At 52.1% G+C, this 18,365-nt stretch overlaps 1 protein-coding gene across 7 annotated transcripts in view; it reads right to left on the bottom strand.

Moving 5' to 3' along the window:
- ADARB1 (adenosine deaminase RNA specific B1) overlaps positions 1-18,365 on the bottom strand; it is an 87,768-nt gene that overhangs the window by 46,019 nt on the left and 23,384 nt on the right. For all 7 annotated transcript variants that reach the window (XM_030329496.1, XM_030329499.1, XM_032594794.1 and 4 more), the window contains exons 2-3: positions 4,613-4,687; positions 206-1,140 (exon numbers count right to left, since the gene is read on the bottom strand). In XM_030329496.1, the coding sequence (XP_030185356.1) occupies positions 206-1,140; positions 4,613-4,640 (963 nt within the window). In that variant the 5' untranslated portion in view covers positions 4,641-4,687. The remainder of the gene's footprint in view (positions 1-205; positions 1,141-4,612; positions 4,688-18,365) is intronic.

Below are 18,365 nucleotides of genomic sequence, written 5' to 3'. Positions count from 1 at the left end.
GACAGGGTTTTGTGGGTCCCGCCCGCGTGTGATGGCCCTGGACGGGCTGCCCGGCACAACCGGTGCGGACAGGGCAGGGACACCTGGAGCCAGACTTACCGGTGACGCGCGGACGGGGCGCCAACAGCGACAAGGAGGAGCGAAGCCCTGTCTGAAAGCACTGCCAAGACACGGCCACCGTTCCGGCAGCACCACAGTTCCTCACCTGCGGTAAATGCAACTGAAGGCCCTCGCTGGGGATGGGCTGGCGAGACGGTGTTTGATCCAAGTGCAAATTAAAAATGGTCGCCAGGGCAGACTGCGCAGCCCGGGCCTTGGCGAGCTTTTTGTTCCGGCCCGAGCCCTCGAAGAACTGGCCGTCCACCACCACAGACATGACAAAGCTCTTGGCGTGGCTCTCCCCGCTCTCCGACAGGAAGTCGTACTTGAGCCCCGGCCGCAGCTCGTTCAGGATCATCACGGGGTTCTTCCCGCTCGGCGGCGGGAACGGCGGAGGGCCGGGCAGGGGAGGCTGCGCGAGGCCGGCGGGTGCCGGGGACGCGGCCAAGCTGAGGTCCCCGCTGGAACTAAAGGAGTCGTCCCCGTTGGAGCCCAGGTAGAAGGGCGCATCCGACCTGTCCGGGGTCTCGAAGCCGTTGAAGAGCGTGTCGGGGAAGTCAGCCTGGTCGGACGTGAAGTCCGTGTTGGCGGACAGGGTCCTCCCCATGGCCAGGTGGGCCTCGGAGGCGTTGGGGAACTGAACGAAAGAGCGCAGGGCCTTCTCCGCGGCGTGCAGCTTGGCCTTCTTCTTGGTGGGGCCGGAGCCCTCGAACACCTGCCCGTTCACTTCGACGGACATGACGAACAGAGGCGCGTGCACCGGCCCCGTCTGCGACAGCAGCGCGTACTGCAGGCCGGGCTTGATCTCGTTCAGCTGCATCAGGGCGTTCTTGGGCAGCGCGGGCCCCGGCGGCCGCCTCCTCTTCTTCAGGCGGAACTTGGCGTGGCCATTGCTGCCCTCCTCCAGGGGCCGCTTCCGGCCGGTGCCGCCACCGCCCCCGTTGGAGAGCGGGGCGCCCTCGCCAGGCCCGGGGGCGCTGCCGTCCGTGGGGGGCGCGCTGTCCAGACCGCAGCTTTCCTTAACATCTGTGCTGCTCGAACCTGCGGTGCCCAGAAAGAGTAACTTACAACGCCTTCGTTGCAGGATCTTGTAAATGCAAAATTTATAGATTCCTTTATCTCTCTTTGTAACTGGTTAAGTGATGTGTGCTTATTCACTCTGCCTCTGGCCGTACGTGCAAGGGCTGCACCTTCAACCCAAGAACTGCCACCTGCACCAAGACGGGCAACTGTACGTTTCGCTAACTCATGGCCAACGCCATTTGCGACTACTGTCCCCAACTGCTTTTGCATTCAAGGGTGGATTTTTAAAACAGTTGTTTTCTACAAGAATATTCTGAAGCACCTAGAGATGCTTTACTCAAGCTTATCGGGGTGTGGGGTGATAAATTAATCCTGCAAAAGCTTCCCTCAGTAAGTCCAATGTCAGTATTGACACACATTCTCCTCCTTTTCAATGTCACTTGCTCTGACTGCGCCCACACCGGGCTCCGGACCGCAGCACCTCCCGGAGCAGGGCCAGGATTTACAAGATGCACTCACAAGGAATTAGTGTTTCAGGGTTAGAATATTCGATCACTATGTGCGGTCGTTGGATTTAGTCCGTGAATCAATCTGGGAAAACTCCTCATGTCATCACTGAGGGATACAGCCTCACTTCTAGTATTAGCTTACATTTTTTCATGACATACAGGGATCGATTTATCTGAATCCTTAATATATTCCACGATAGGAAAAAGTACATAACAAGACATAAAACTGAAGCTGCGAACAGCCTACCACTTCCTAACTTTCCAAGTAAAGGCAGCGATTTTGTCTTTTTTTAAGAAACAAATATTTGACGGATTGACAGGATAAGCTGCCTATCCCACCTTTTAAAGATAGTTTCTATTTGCAGTTAATGAAGATAATTTTAAAACTCTCTAAGTTTGGCGAAATAAATATGATTTTAATTTCAAAACGGGGAATTAAAAGGCATTTACTCTTCTCTGTAAGTTTATTGAGCTTTTTTTAAAAAGAGAGAAAGAAACAATTCCCTGTTTTCCTGGCTCATCTTCATAGGCCGTCTGCCGCGTGAAGCGTAGGAGTAACGACCGGGGCCCTGTCAGTGGGACTGCATTGGAAGACCTTTCATTAGCGCTCAAAGATGTAGCTAGCAACCGAAATAATTTTTACACATGTAACCAACTTACAAGTGCCCTGACAAGGCGGCCCTCGGGTCACGGTACATAATCCAGAAGTAGATGCTCGTGACGCTAAGCAAACAGCACTGTGGACACGGGAGGATAAATGGGACAGAAAGTCCGACTGACGGCCACCAATCCCCAAAGTGAAAGTTCTCAAACTTCCGGGGCGGCCGGCCCTCAGCTGGGATGTAAAGAATAACCCTGGCTTAAACCCAGACCCTGGGAAACGGACTCTGCACGGAGGCGGAGGTTGGGAGGCTGCTGACCTCTCTCTGCAGATGTCAAATACTCCCCAGTACTCCCGACACACACACCACTTCTCCCAGTTGACAAAGCTGACGGAATGGACACTAAATTTTCATTTATAACATCCTCCAGCAAAAGCTCGATAGGTTACTCCTTTCGGTGCTCGAAGGAAACAAAGGTTAAAAAGGGCAGAGCAAGACAGAATTTAGGTGAACGAATAGGCAAGAACGTCACACATCAGGCGACTGCATACATCCTGACGCTGTTGCCAAACAGGATTATCGACATGGAAAATCAGGCCGTGTAGACACACGCGCAAGTGTGTTCCATCACAGACTCACTGTCTCTGAAACAAAGGCTGTCCTTTAGGAGATAAAAATGATCAGTATTGGATTGACAAACAATCTTGAGATGTAAAAGAAAAAAAAAATACGCTTCCTATAATAGAGTTCACGTAAATTCCAAGTTGTTACTTGCTTCAGAAGCACTCAGACACTGCTCGTATCCCGTCTTATTAGAGGTGCTGCTGTGTAAAGGAAACACACACTGAATTAGACAGACAGACCCTGCTATCACAGCTCTTCCTAAGCAGACGTGGGCGCGACGTTAATTCACGGACGTGAACGCCACCCAATAAAATCTTTGCTGCTTTTCAAACGGTAGGAAATGTGGGACCTCACCACAGACCTCCAGACCGGAACCCGCGTTCACCCTTCAGGAAAATCACCCAGAAGGATCCTTCATCTTGGTGAGTTACCACAGGATCTGCGTGCCGCGAAGTCTCCACCCACGCCAGGCGGACAACAGCCCGCGGCCCCGAGAAAAGGAGGCTTGGGGGACACGTGCTCACACGGTCCTCACGGGGGGCTAGTGCCCGGGCAACAGTGGCCGTGGTGAGTGGAGCTGACGAGCAAAGACAGGCTGCGCCCCAAACAGGCCTTAAGAGTAGGCTCTGATGGGGACACCAGCCGGAAGACAGCACCCTGCAGGCAGCGGGGGAGGGCAGCGCCACGGTCGCGCTTCCCCACACTCGCAACCGCCAAAGAGCGCGTTCTCCGTGTGGTTCGTGCAACCGAGGCCCAGAGCACTGCAGAGCTCGGCGGCCCAGGAGGCGGGAGCGCCCTGCCCGCTGCGCTTCTGGGTCCTAAGTGGCCGCAAGCCCAAGCCCAAGGCCTCAGCTGGTCGGCCCTGGGAGAAGTCACAGGGAGACGTACTGAGCAGTGTTCTGGTCACGGTGACCGGTCTCAGTACGAAGTCACCCCGCGTGCATGCCCGCCTGCTCCTCCCTGATGCAGATCAGAAAGTGGTGTCCTCGCTGTCATTGGCCCAACTTCTGTGGGAGCCTTTAAACCTTATCCAAATGCACTGCTCTCAGGGATTAAAGGTAAAACAGAAGAGACAAGTGCATTCCGCAAACTTCTTTCGGTAGAGAGCACCACTGTGGGGGGCCGGGGGTGGGGGGAGCTGTGTGCCCCTGAGGCTCGCCGCCCTGCTCCACAGACGGGACAGTGTGGCAGACAGAGCAGGCCCCACGGGGAGCTCCGGTCCACAGCAGCCCAAAGGCTCGCCGAAGTCTTGGAAACTTAAAATCAGCAGGCTTGCGGGAGCCCCCTTCCCTCAAAGCACAGGGAGAATTCGCTGTCTTTGCAGGGGAAAATTTAGCTACTATTCTCCCAAATGACCAAGTATTTCAATCAATCCCAAAGGGTATCTTAGATTTGCACACGTGAAAATCCAGCCACTGGCAGGAGACCCACGCCGTGACATGGCACGAACCCGTGCAGCTGTGAGGCACGTGCATCTAGAGACACGTGTTCTCCCTCCTGGTACACACGTGTCGGTCCCAGAACGATGGCAGTGGAAGGTCCAGACAGACGGCTGTGAGGAAAGTGCCCACACAAGTACCAACACCTACTGCAGGGAACACATCAGAAAGTTAAAACATGCCACCGTTAGCAGCCCATTTCGCAGGAAAGGAAATCACTTTTCCCAATTTCGTCTCATTACAACTATTTACAAGAACACTACGATGGTAACGGAGAATTAGCTACTTGACGCTACATGATGGGCCCAGGTCTTACTCATGTTTTCTTCTTCTTCTACATCCATGGCAAAGTGCTTGTGAGGGTCTCTTGACTGGCGGAGACGGTTTCTGTCTGAAAGACAGCAAGAAAATGACTTTGAGCGTGCCCGTCGCATGAGTACAGGGGGTAAGTCCGCTGTGCGGGAACCACTGCGACAGAAGTACAAGTGAGAGGAGAAGCCTTCACACGAGGAGGGCTACTCTGTCGTCCAGCACCGAACGCGGGGATGCGCCCACCGCTCTGGCACAGTCCAGGACACCGAAGGACCGCCAGCCGGGGCCACGCTGCCAGGAGGGACGGCGGAGGTGGAAGGAGACACGGCAAGGGAGGCGCCGTCTGAGCGGGGTGGACCGTGCCGGGGACGGGGCCCTGGAGGGCAGGGAGGACGAGGATGGCTCGGAGAGAGCCTTCCCATGGGACGTAGTGAAGACGTTCCATGTCACAACGGAAGACAACAGAGCCACACACACGCCAGCCCATGCCATTGGCCATTGGCCATGCCAACGGTCACCACCGCCCAGAGCACTCTGGTCTGGCCGGAGCAAGGCCACTGCAGGATTTCCCCCCACTTCTTTTCTCCGTCCTGAACAGCACCTCGTGTGGGTGCCACTAAAGGGCACACACAGCTGTTCAAGTCGGACCTCGCCCCTTAGCCACCTGTGACTTCCTTTGTTGGCAGGAGAAACCACAGGAACCCTCAAGGAACAATTACTCCGATTCTCCGACTGTGAGCAAGTTCAAAGCCCCGTCTTCCTGAATACTGTGGCTGTGCTCTGCAAGGCTGTATGAACGCATTATCCATAATAAAGGACCCCATCAGACGGCGAGCGAGGAAAAGACTGCAAATGTTCTGGCCACAATCTCTTTGGATGGAATAAAACCGAAATGAAACTTACACTGTAAGTCACTAAAAGGCAAATCCAGTGCTTTCAGGATAATGGTAACGAAAATGTGCTGAAATAGGCACATGTGTCGTAAATATCGCTCAGGTATCTAAAATGTGTGTTTTCATGACAATCGCGTGTTAATGATGGCGAATCCCAACATATAACTGGCAAATTTGTTGCTAAAAGTTACGTGGGTTTCTATTTAGAACCCTTTATTTATTTTATCGATTTAAGTAATCTCTGCCCCCACGTGGGACTCGAACCCGCGACCCCAAAGTGAAGACCTGCTTGTCCCCCTGACTGAGCCGCCGGGGGCCCTCTATTTAGAGTCCTTTATTCAAGAAAGTGTTCTGCGTAGTTTCAAAAGCATTGCTATTTTGTATTGATTAATTACTTCATGGTGTATTTGCTGAAAATGTATTTGGTGCAAAGCACAGGGTAGACACTATAAAACCTAAACAGATCAAGTAGATTCTGCAATTGAGAAATTTAAATATAAATATCACCCGAGTAGCTGATCATATTAAGAGATTATTAATTGTTTCAGGGGTGGAAATGGTGCTTAAATTTTAGGTATATATTCTGAAGTGCTTACAAACAAAATGGTAATATCTGGGGTTTATTACTATAAACTAGCACACAGTGCGAGTGCAGGGAACAGCAGACAGTGTCCGGGTGGCACAGAGGGGTCGTGCTGGTGTGCTGATGCCCGCTGATGGGCACGAAGGCTTCCATTTGCAATTCTGAATTTGCACGTGCTTTAACATTCCCTTACAGAAAGTTTTAATAAAGAGGAACTTCCTCGAGGTCCAAAGTGGGAGGGAAGAGGTCGTCACGGGGTAAACCACAATTCGCCCTCGGTGGAATGCAGGTGCTCTGAGGGGTCACTCAGTGGGAAGACGGGTGTGTGACGGCTAACCCGAGCGAGAGGGCAGGCCGGGGGCACACCCTGAAGACGGCCGGCAGGTGGCCTGCAGGAAAGCACACAGTCACAGGGCATGTCAGAGGAACCCCAACTATTAACTCTGGACACACACTCACACCCAGGGCACTCTGTTCTTACTGGCTGAACACCGGTTTCAAAACAGCAGAAGGGATGTGCACAGTGGCCAGTGGAGCAGGGGTCATCTTTCCTTTCCTCCAGCTCAGTACAAGCAACTCTCCTGGACATGACGTCTAAAGCGAACATCGGAAAGGCTCTGGGGGGAGGGAAGAAGGCAGGCCAGGTCACAGACCAGGTCGCAGACGAGCTGGGACCAAGGAACTGTGTAGCAGGGAGCCCTCCGGGCCTGCTTTTTGCATCGTTATCCCAGACCGGGAGCCGAAGACACTGGTAACCTGGAAACACCAAGAGACAGACAGAGACAACACACACGAACCAAACAAGAACTGACTGTGGCCAAAGGTCCAAGACAGGCACCCGCCAGCTCGACAGGCAACTGACGGAGGAAACGCCCTCCCCGGCCGGACCCCACCCTCCCACCTGCACCACACAGTCAGGGCTGACACTCGGGGAGCCTGCCAAGGTGCCCATCTCATCCCCACTGGGAGTGTCAGGGGAGGCCCAGCTGGGAGTCAAGACTCGCCTCCACCTGGCAATGTCAGTGGAGGCCACAGAAGAGCGGCAACCTGGGAACTGTCAGCGGTGGCCTGTGGGGAACCTGGACCCGCACGGCAGTGATGAGGGGGGGGCCCCCTCCCCTGACAGAGAGAGCGGCGTGAGAGAAAGTCAGCGGATACAGGAAGCTCCAGTAAGACTCTTGGAACATAATCCGTCCAGGTTTCAAAGCAAAAATCATTCATCCTACGGAGAGCCACAAAGATCTCTAACTGAATAAAAAAACACAATCAACAGAATGCCAACCCAGAGATGTTCCAATTACTGGAAAAAGATTTTAAAGCGGCCGTCACCAAAAAGAAGGAAGCGAGGAGTAAGTCTAACTGATTTTAGCGGCTGATTGAGCAGCACCGGTCAGCAGGCCGGCGTGGAGTCGGTGAGGGACAGATGCGCAGAACAAGGGACCTAGCGAGAGGCCTGACCAACAGGTCATGCTGTGGACGACGGTGCCAGCGAGGGGCCGTGGAGAAGGAACGGTGCTGTCCACAGAGGGTGCCGGAGCCCTGGGGCACCCAAGTCTGCACCCTGCATGGGACCCACTCAAAATGGACCAGGGGCTTCAGTGAGAAACAACGAATTCACAGGAGAAAACCCTCAGGGTCTCGGATGAGGCAAAGAGCCTGCAGACTGGCACCCAATACACGACCCGTGACAGGAAACACTGACAAACTGGGCTCCTCCAAAGGAAACACTCCCGCTTGAGACCCTATTGAGGAGACACAAAGACAGGCCACAGATGGGGAGAAAAGGTTTGAAAGCCACGTATCCAAATAGAACACACATGAGATTCTCAAAACTAAACGATAAAACAAGCCGGTCAGAAAACGGACAGGAGACATGAACAGCCAGTATCATCATAGACGATATACGTGGAGAGAGAGATGGCAAGTAAGCACACGACACGGGGTCCGCAACCGTCAGCCCCAGGGAAATGCAGCTTCAACCACGTGAGGCACCCCCACACACCCGTGAGAGCGGCTCACGTACAAAACGGTGACCACCGCACACGCGGGCACGGACGCAGACAAACCAGATCCCTCGTACGTGGCTGGTGGGACCGGAACACGGGGCGGCCGCTCTGGAGAGCAGTTGGTTGGGCAGCTTCTTAAAAACTGAACATGGGCATTTTATCCCAGAGAAATGAAGACACGGTTCACGTACAAACTGTGTCCGGGGGCACCTGGCTGGCTTGGTTGTTAAAGCGTGCAACTTTTGAACTCACGAGTTCAAGCCCCACGTCAGGTGAAGAGATTACTAAAAAAAAATTTTTGTAATAAACATGACTGTTTATAGCAACTTGATTCCTAACAGTCCCAAACTGGGGACAACCCAGACGCCCTTCAACAGGTGAATGATTGAATAAAATGTGGCCCATCCAAACCATGGAATACTATGTGGCAATGAAAAGGAGCAAACTATTGATATACACAACAGTCCGGAGGGATCGCCAGAGAATAGGGCTTACTGGAAAAAACCAATCTCGTGGCCACTGCACGGACCCATGTATATTCCATTGATATGTAACATTCTTGAAATGAGAACACTGTACAAATGGGGAACAGGTTAGCGGTCATCAAGGTTTGGGGAGGCTGTGGGTGTGGCCTCCCCAAACGGCAACAGGAGGGATCCGTGTGGTAAAAGAACGTCCTGGATCTTGACTGTATGGAGGTCAACATCCTCATCGCAGGGTGCACTGTGTAAAGCAAATATGGGCCCTCTCTCGTGTCATTTCTCACGGCTATGTGTGGATCTACGTGATCTCAAGATAAGAAGTTAAATTAAGAGTAAGCAGAAGGCACACTACACAGTGAAGCAACCCCCGGTCTGTGGAGGGCTCCCCTGGAGGTCTGGGACGATGAGAGTCCCCCTTGCAACAGTAATCACGGTGAGTCCGAGCGCAATGGTGCCGGGCTCTAACGGGGCTCACCTGACCTGTAGAGCTCACCTTGCTCACCTGCTCTTACATATTAAAACCCTAAAAAAAGGACATGGGAAATGTCTCACAGTAGAAAATGATCAGGCTGTGCCCGGGGGCGTGTGGTACATGCACATTAAGAATGGCAGCCAAAAATCTCCTGCAGAGCAGAAGTCAACATTTTCAGCTTCTACAAATGCCAACCCTTACACCAAAGGTTATAAAACAAAGCAAAGTAATAAATGCAAGCACTTTAGGGCATTTCACGTAACCATTTTTCTTTCATTCTGCAAAGCACTTCTTCTGGCCTGTACTACAAACACATTAAGAACTAAAGCTCCACAAAAATCCCATACGGAACACAATTCCAGGAACGGCCAATTAGAGAAAAGCTTTACTTGGCAGCAGTGTTTAAATAATTCCCTCCTTTTTCGGAATGCCCCTGCAGCAGTAGGAACTAAGCAAGGCTTGGGGGGGACCAAGGTGTGAAAAGACCACTCAAGTTGCCATCAAAGGACCTGGATTTAAGGGTAACCGCATTCCAGTTAGAACTGCAACAGAACTAGGCCAGCTGGTTCCAAAGCTTATGTGGAGAAACGAACAAGTCCGAACAGCCACAAACACTAACTAGAGAAGCGATGAGGCAGGGCCAGACCTCCCAGACCGGACACAGTGCGGTGTCAACGCCCAAAACAGCATGCATGGTTCGCAGACGACCCATCGGTGTGATGGCGGCCAAGTCCAGGGTCACAACAAGCACACCCCAGAACTCGCTGCGCGGACAACGTGGTGCCCCAAGTCAGTAACGAGTACTTCCTAACAAACGGGACTGGACATGGGGTGACCGCATGCAAGAACTGACTTCAAATGGCGCGATTCAACCCGCTGTGTTTTATTTCTCAGGTGGCGGGTGGCGGACCGTTATCCGCTGTATTACTGTACCTTTGTAGATGCACGTGTTGTAACACGAAGTACACAACATGTGTGTAAAAAGAACGTTCCTCTTGTCTTCTGACAGTACCCTTATCTCTCCACCAGGGAGAGGGAAGCTGGGCATGTTCCTACCTCTTCATGCCCTCCCCTCCCTTTGGGAAAAAACATATTCTGGAATAAATATAAAGAACATGACTTACTTATACTAAAGATGTGCCGGAACAGGAATATTCTCTATTGTACTGCTATACTATCTTTAGGAATTCACTAAAAATGTATAGATTTAAAAAAAATGTTTAAGACAATCAGTAAACTTGGTTAAAATTACTAGCAATTATTACTGGATTTTATCCATTTTTATTCTCAAAACAGAATGGTTTTAAGAAAAGTTTTACATATTACTTGTGGTTGTTATGGGTTTTATTTTTAACAGCCATACACTGCAAGTTTTTAAAAAGAGAAGTGTTAAAATGGAGGTTATTGGTGTTGATTTTTTTACTATAAATCAAGCAACGTGCTAAAGTCTAGATTAATTTTATAACTATAACAAAAATATTAAGTGATGATTTGATTATGTACCAAAGGTAACCGAAATATAAAATTCTTAAATCATTTGAAGGAAAGTAACCTGAAATTCAACAACTTAATCATGTGTGTTTAGAGAATAAATTTCATGATTTGTATTTTGCTTTCACTACTATACAAACAAAATACTATCACTGAAGTATCTGAAACATTCAATTTATAACATTTACAATAAAATTTTTTTTTTCTAGGCAACCATCCAAGTAATGGATGTTCAATTACCCTTCAGAGATTCTGCATGCATTGAACAAGATATGGCAGGCTGTGCATAGGAAATACAGTTCATGCATTACTGCTACAAACGTTTTTTCTAATGAAATGCAACTTGGAATAATTAAAATAAGCACAGCAATCAACAACAACAACAAAAACCCTCCTCAAACTAATAAGTAATTATAGCTAGGTTGCAGTATAACAGGTTAACATACCAAAGTCAATTGGTTTCCCAGATACCACCAATAAATATATGGAATTTGAAATAAAAAATAAAATACTGTTTACATTAGCACCCCCAAAAAATAAAACATTTAGGTATAAACCTAACAATATGTACAAGACCTATATGAGGAAAACTATAAAGCTCTGACAAAATCAAAGACCTAAATTAACGCAGAGATATTCCATGTTCATGGATAGGAAGACTCAATACTGTGACGATGTCAGTTCTTCCCAACTTGGTCTGTCTGTAGGTTGAATGTGATCCCCATCAAAACCCCAGCAAGTCATTTTGTGGCTATTGACAAACCGATTCTAAAGTTTATAGACAGACAAAACACCCAGAATAGCCAACACAATGTTGAAAAAGAACAAAGTTGGAGGACCGACACTACTGACTTCAGGACTCGCTGTAAAGCTACAGTGATCAAGACAGTGTGGTGGTGGAGAAAGGACACACAAATCGATCCATGGGACAGAACGGAGAACCCAGAAAGAGAGCCACACAGACACAGCTGACGGATCCCTGACAAAGGAGCAAAGGCAATCAAGGGGGCAAAGAGTCTCTTCCACGAGGGGCCCTCAAAGGGGAATCTGGACGCAGACCTTACACTGTTCACAACAGTTCACTCACAACAGATCGCAGACCCAAACGTAGAATGCAAAACTATCGAACGCCTGGATACAGCAGAAATCCTCGGGGACCTTGGACAGGGGGACGACGTTTTAGATACAACACCAAAAGTACAACCTAACTGATAAGCTGGACTGAGTCAAAATGTAAAATCTCTGTTCTGCGAAAGACACTGGTAAGTGATGAGCAGACAAGCCAGGGACTGTGAGAAATATTTGCAACACGTATATCTGATAAAAGAAGATATATCCAAAATACACAAACACTTAAAACTCAGCAATAAGAAAACAGACAACCCGATTAAAAAGTAGGCCAAAGACCCAAAGAGACACCTCACCAGAGAAGACATACAGACGTCACATGTCATCAGGGACATGAAAATGAGGAGGGCACCTGTTGGGATGAGCACTGGGTGTTGTATGGAAACCAATTTGACAATAAATTTCACATTAAAAAAAAAAAGAAAGAAAATGAAAACAACAACGACATCACCGTGCACCCGTGAGAACGGCCACAACCCAGAACACTGACAACACGGATCGCTGGCGGGGACGCGGAGCGGAAGGAACGCTCCCTCACTGCTGGCGGGAAAGCAGAGAGGGGCAGCCGCCGCGGAGGAAGGTTTGCCGGTTTCTTACAAAACCGAACACGCTCTGACCATACGACCCAGCGGTCGTGCTCCTTGAGGTCTACCCAGAGGAGGTGAACGTTCACGTCCACACGACAACCCGCAGGCGGATGTTTCCGGCAGCTTTATTCATAACTGCCAGACCTTGGAAGCCACCAAGGTGCCCTTCGGGAGGTGATGGGCAAACACACGGGTGCGTCCAGACGACGGGATGGTATTCGGCGCTAAGAAGGAGCGGGCCGTCACGCCACGAAGACACGGAGGGTCCGCGGGTGCATCTCACTAAGTGACAGCAGCCAATCTGAAAAGGCTGCACCCTGTACGATTCTATCTGGGTGACGTTCCGGAAAAGGCGGGACCATGGAGGCAACAGCAAGGTCAGGGGTTGCCAGGGGTGGTGGGGTGGTGTGGATAAATGGGTAGAATGCGGAGATTTGTAGGGCAGTGAAAACAAGCTCTGTGATACTATGATGGTGGACACGTGTTATCACACATTCGTGCAAACCCACAGACAGTAAGATCAGGCACACCGTTGAGGTGGTGGGTGTTGGTAATGCCGGAGGTGGTGTTTGGCGGGGGGGGGGGGGGGGGGGAGGGGGCGGTAAATCTACGCTTCTCCTCGATTCTGCTGTGAATCAAAATCTGCTCTAAAAACGCGAAGTCTTAATTTTTTTAAGAAAAGGCACAGCGATGCATAACAGCACTCATCATGTCAGCAGGGGAACACCGAAGAGAAGGGGGATCTAGCGAATCAGAAGAGCACACACGTCAGGAGGACAAACACGACAGTGACCCCCTTTGCCATCGGACAAATGACAGGAGCTGCAGCCCTGTCACTGCGGGCAAAGTCCCCCGTCCCGTTAATGCTGAGGGCACGGGTGGCACCTGGGGGCAGAGGGTGCAGGGGCGGTGCTGCGGGGGAGGCGGGAGGGCCCCGCGAGGCCCGGCGCACAAGAGACCCTGGCGTCTTCTGGATCGGCTGCAGGCTTGGTAGTGATTGCACCAATGCAAACGTGGGTGAATGTGTCCCCTCTGCAGTCTTACCTGCCCTGCGCACATGCAGCCGGTGTTCAAGCCTGGCACCTCCAGCCACCCGGGTTCTCTCTCCTCCCCCCCCGCCCCCCGCCAGCTCTTCTCCCGAAGTAAGCACCACACATCCCAGCCTCCCCACCTCTGCCCCGTCCCGTGCACCGAGCATCTCAAGCCGGGGTCCCGCGCATCCTCCCTGTGACGCGGCCGCTGTCTGCCCCTGGAATCGGACATCGCCCCCACACCGCAGCAGGGTGTCTCATAAAGGTCACCAGGAAGTCCCGCAGCACTTGGACCCACACCCACAGGCTCCCCCACCGCCTGCTGGAGCCAGGGGGCCACCTCTCCCCGTACAGGGGGATGCCCTGGTCCCTCCTCAACACACCCATCCTGGGGGCATCCTCAGCACCTTGCCGGCTGCTTTTCCACACTCGGGTCACCAGACCTGCCCTGCTTTTCCCCCGGATCATGGCAGGCTGCACCTCCTCACAGGCCGCCACCCGGGAGAGGATCTGCCACTGTCCTAACCCAGAGTGTCACTCTTCACCTCCCTCCACTCACCGAGGCCTGTGATGTGCAGCCTGCCTCCCCACTTGCCGCCGGCCTCCCCCACTAGGCTGTGAGGCCAGGCACCTCGGCCTCCTGGCCTCTACGTGCCCAGCACCCGCCTGTGGGGATGGGCCCGACAAGCGACCCCAAGCTCTCCCACGTCCAGCTCCTTCTCCAGAGCCCTGCCTTTGTGTCAGATACACGGGGCTCACCGCAGCTCAGACAACCCAGCCGAGCCCCGCAGCTGGTCAGGAGTCCCCACCTCCAGCGTCTGCCCCGTCCCAGGGGCTTAACCTGCTGCTACAGCTGTTTCCCCTAAATAGGCCGCACTTTGCTCTGAGACCACAAACACCCCAGATGGCCGGCGGCCTACTGGACGGGAGCATGATGTGCTGGCTCCTCTCGGGTTCCATCCGCTCTGTGTCTGCTGCTCTAATGAGGGCCATGTGTTGGTCTTTGCCAGAAGGAAAGACACAGGATTTTATCAATTTTTCCTAATTTATAACTTTTACTAAAACGTGCCAACTAGATGTCAACTTGTCCAAAAACAGACGAGCTACTGTTAACAACCAGGACCTTATTAGAGAACACAAAGCCCCCAGCCGCTGAGCTGGGCCGCATTCAGCACGGCGGCATGGGGAGACAGCGACCAGAGAAGTTCCCACACTGGGCACCCCGCCGAGGAGCCGGCCAGCAGCAAGCACACGGGCCCAAAGCAGAGGGCGAGCACGGAGACTGCCTTGGCAAAGACGAGAGCCCCAGATTTCCAACATGCTTCTAGTCACTTGCTTCCACCCGAGGATGCAAACCTGCTCTCTAGGGTTTTCCTGACATGGCCAACAGAGCACCCCAAACACGTGTGACTTCTCCCCCAGCACAGGCTTGCACGTGAGCCCCACCACGGCAGGCTCCCAGGCTTGTGACCACTGGAGCCATAGATGCTACGTGCCCAGAAGGCCCTGGGCCACCGCTGAGGCCACCACACTGCTCCCAGAAGGCCCCAGGCCATTGCTGCAGCCTTCCCACTGCTCCCAGAAGGCCCCGGACCACCGCTGCGGCCGCCCCACTGCTCCCAGAAGGCCCTGGGCCAAGGCTGCGGCTGCCCCACTGCTCCAGAAGGCCCACTGCTCCCCCAGAACCAGTCCCAGCGCCCATCCCCCTGAGCGTTCCTCTCTGGCCGGACCCCCCTGCCCTTCCCAGCAGGCCTCAGAGCTGATCCTCTGTGCCTCCTGGTGTGCAAGATGGGGGCGTCCTGTCTGCAGTGACCCCAACTAATCACATCTTGACTCCTGCTTGTATCTCTATTAGCAGCTTTCTCGAAAACGTGTCTAAAGTTAAGTACTAACTTTCCTCTTGAGTCCTTAAATCAGAAATAGTTGTAAACAAAGCGGCTGTGATCTGGTTCCTACCAATGTGAAAGGTTATCTTCTGAGTACAACTCATGATTAAGAAATGTTTTCCCAGTATCTATGATTATTACTCTCCTCTTACATGGGTCATAAGGGCCTTGTTCAAGGTCACACTCCCCTGGAAGCCTGACGCACTTATGTGTGGCCTGCAGGACGGCTATTAGCAGGTGGAGGGGGGTGCTGGTGTGATGGTCCCAGCGAGCCCGGTTCAATTTCTAGCCAGGAGGCCTCCTGCAAGGCTCTCGGGGCTCCGGGTCTCTCTGGTCAGTAACGCTCACAGCATGTGGCCCGGTCCCAGCACCGCGGGTATCGGCCATTCACCACCACTGCGCGGAGCAGGCCAGCACAGATGCTTCCCCACGTCCCATCGCCTGAGGCTGTTTTTGGTAAATCAGATCTCCAGGCTCACTTGACACAACAAGAGACAGACAGTAATTGAAGCAGAGACACTGAGACAACAGCAGACAAGTGCAGGGGATTGACTGTGTCCACACTATAAATTCCACAGCACACAGTAGAAAGGCTGCTTATTCATACTCTCCAGGGACTTAGAGTCATTCTTTTTTTTAAGATTTTCAAAAAAAAATTTTTTGGGGGGTTTATATATTTATTTTGAGAGAGAGGGGAGAGTATGAGCAGAGGAGAGGCAGAGAGAGAGAGAGAGGGAGAGAGAAAATCCCAAGAGGCTCTGCACTGCCAGTGCAGAGCCCAATGTGGGGCTTGAACTCACAAACTGTGAGATCAGGACCTGAGCTGAAACCAAGAGTCAAATGCTTAACCGACTGAGCCACCCAGGAGCCCCAGCATTAAAGTAATTCTTTTTTTTTTTTTTTTTTTAATTTTTTTTTTCAACGTTTATTTATTTTTCGGACAGAGAGAGACAGAGCATGAACGGGGGAGGGGCAGAGAGAGAGGGAGACACAGAATCGGAAACAGGCTCCAGGCTCTGAGCCATCAGCCCAGAGCCTGACGCGGGGCTCGAACTCCCGGACCACGAGATCGTGACCTGGCTGAAGTCGGACGCTCAACCGACTGCGCCACCCAGGCGCCCCTGTTAAAGAAATATATTTTCAAAGTCAAGTCTCAAGTTCGCCTCTAAGCAGTACCCTTGCATGCGCGATCTGTGAACTCCGCACTCGACAGCACAATGACTACATTAGAGGGTAAGAAACCAGAGTCAGGTGGGGCATCGCGTGCAAACAATCAGCCAACAAAAGTGCATCTTACTTATATAAAAGCCAGTTATGTTATGAGTTAAAATCCTATCCGGGAAGATTTTCAGTAAACCAGTGTTCTAGACACGTGAGCCCGGGAACCGCCCCCTTACACGTAACCAGCTCACTCAGCTGAGCACTGGGCTGGCTGCACAGAACAGAGCAGCCAGGACTGAGTCACTCGCAGTCAGCACCTCGCACAGCCGGGCATGGGCATGGTCATGAAGCAATGAAGCCCAGAACCGCACGGGGCCACACGCAGCACCAAGTCGGAGCAGGAGAATGGGCCGACTGGTGTGCCCACAAACACAAAACACAAAGACAACTTGCTTTGGGGCTCACACAGCCTGAGGCCCAGGCCTCGCCCAGCCCCTGATCCACACCCGGTGGGCCACGGGTGTGATGGCAGGTGCCAGAGGGAGAGCACCTCCAGGAAAGGCTGACTTCTTCCATCAGCTCTGCCGAGTCCCCTGGATAAGTGGCCGTGCATCTCCCTGCACATCCAGGGGCCCTGGAGCGCCCCTGTCAGAAGGCAGCACCTTCTAGATGACGCTGAGGGAGGGAGAGGTGGGAGTAGGGGGTGGGACGGACTCAGTGACCTCCCTGTGCCAGCCCACCTGGACATAAGAGCCACATCTCCTCAGGCGATCTTTCAATAGCCTTTATAGTCAATAATACAAACACAAACACCCAATTTAAAAAATGGCACACAAACAGGAACAAAACTTATAAAAGAATAAATGTAAATGGGCTTTGATAAGCTTCTTAGTTGTACCTCTTTGTAAGTAAGCAAAGAAAGATGTCAGTTGTCAAACTGTCAGAGAGCATTAAAGTCACAGGTTGGCTGAGTACAGGGAAGGGTCCCTGTACGGTGAACAGAAATGAGTGGCCTCCACGAAGGCCAAGGCCATGCCTCCTGCGGGAACACCTGGCCTGACTGGCCTTCTCCATGCTGGTGTCTGGGAGGGGGTAAAACCATCCCAAGGTTCAGCAGGACCGGGTGGGAGAGAGCAGGGGGCTGTAGGAGGTGCTCCAGGCAAACCCCACCGAGCAGGAGGGCTCTGAGCAGCTAGCACCGCGGTGGGGGTCTTCGAGTGTGTGCTCACCTTCCAGGGGCACGCTGGGAAGGCCCGAAGCACGAGTCAGCACTACTGGGCTCCCACCATAATAACACAACACGAAGACCGAACTGCCACTAACCTTCGAACTCTGATTCCAGTTCTAACAACTGGACGAAACTATGAAGACTGCTTAGATTCAAAGATTTAGCTAAAAGAATTATGAGCTTTGCAGGGCACCTGGATGGCTCAGTCGGTTAAGCGTCAGACTTCGGCTCAAGTCACAATCTCACGGTCTGTGAGTTCGAGCCCCGCGTCAGGTTCTGTGCTGACAGCTCAGAGCCTGGAGCCTGCTCAGGATTCTGTGTCTCCCTCTCTCTTTGCCCCTCCCCCTGCTTGCTCTCTGTCTCTCTCAAAAATAAACAAAACGTTTTTAAAAACTAAAAAAAAAGAATGATCACTTTTCCTTTTTCATGAAGTTAATTTCGCGCCTGTATCTCCGATTTCTTACAATAAGCATTGCTTCCATAATGACAAAAATGGAGTTTTCATTCTGAGCCACCGTCCTACACATGCCTTACTTTGCAGACTCTGAAAGCGGGCTGGGAAGTCGCAGACCCCCATCTGAAGCCGGTGGGCTCGGTCTCCACAGTCCCCTGTGCTGCAGCCCCTGACAGAGCTGCACACGTCCCGCAGGTGTAACGGCGAATACAGGATGCCTTGCAGACCCACACGACGTCGGACCTCAGAGAGACGTTGCAAGTGGCCGAACCACACGCAGAACTAAAACCTGCCAGGCAGACGACAAGCCAGCGGGATGTGGCTACCTGGGGGCACAGTGAGGGAGGGCCACACG

Source organism: Lynx canadensis, chromosome C2, assembly GCF_007474595.2.
Source record: "Lynx canadensis isolate LIC74 chromosome C2, mLynCan4.pri.v2, whole genome shotgun sequence".
NCBI classification, from domain to species: Eukaryota; Metazoa; Chordata; class Mammalia; order Carnivora; family Felidae; genus Lynx; species Lynx canadensis.
The sequence above is the reverse complement of the archived record's forward strand: the minus strand, read 5'-3'. Positions and strand labels throughout refer to the sequence as shown.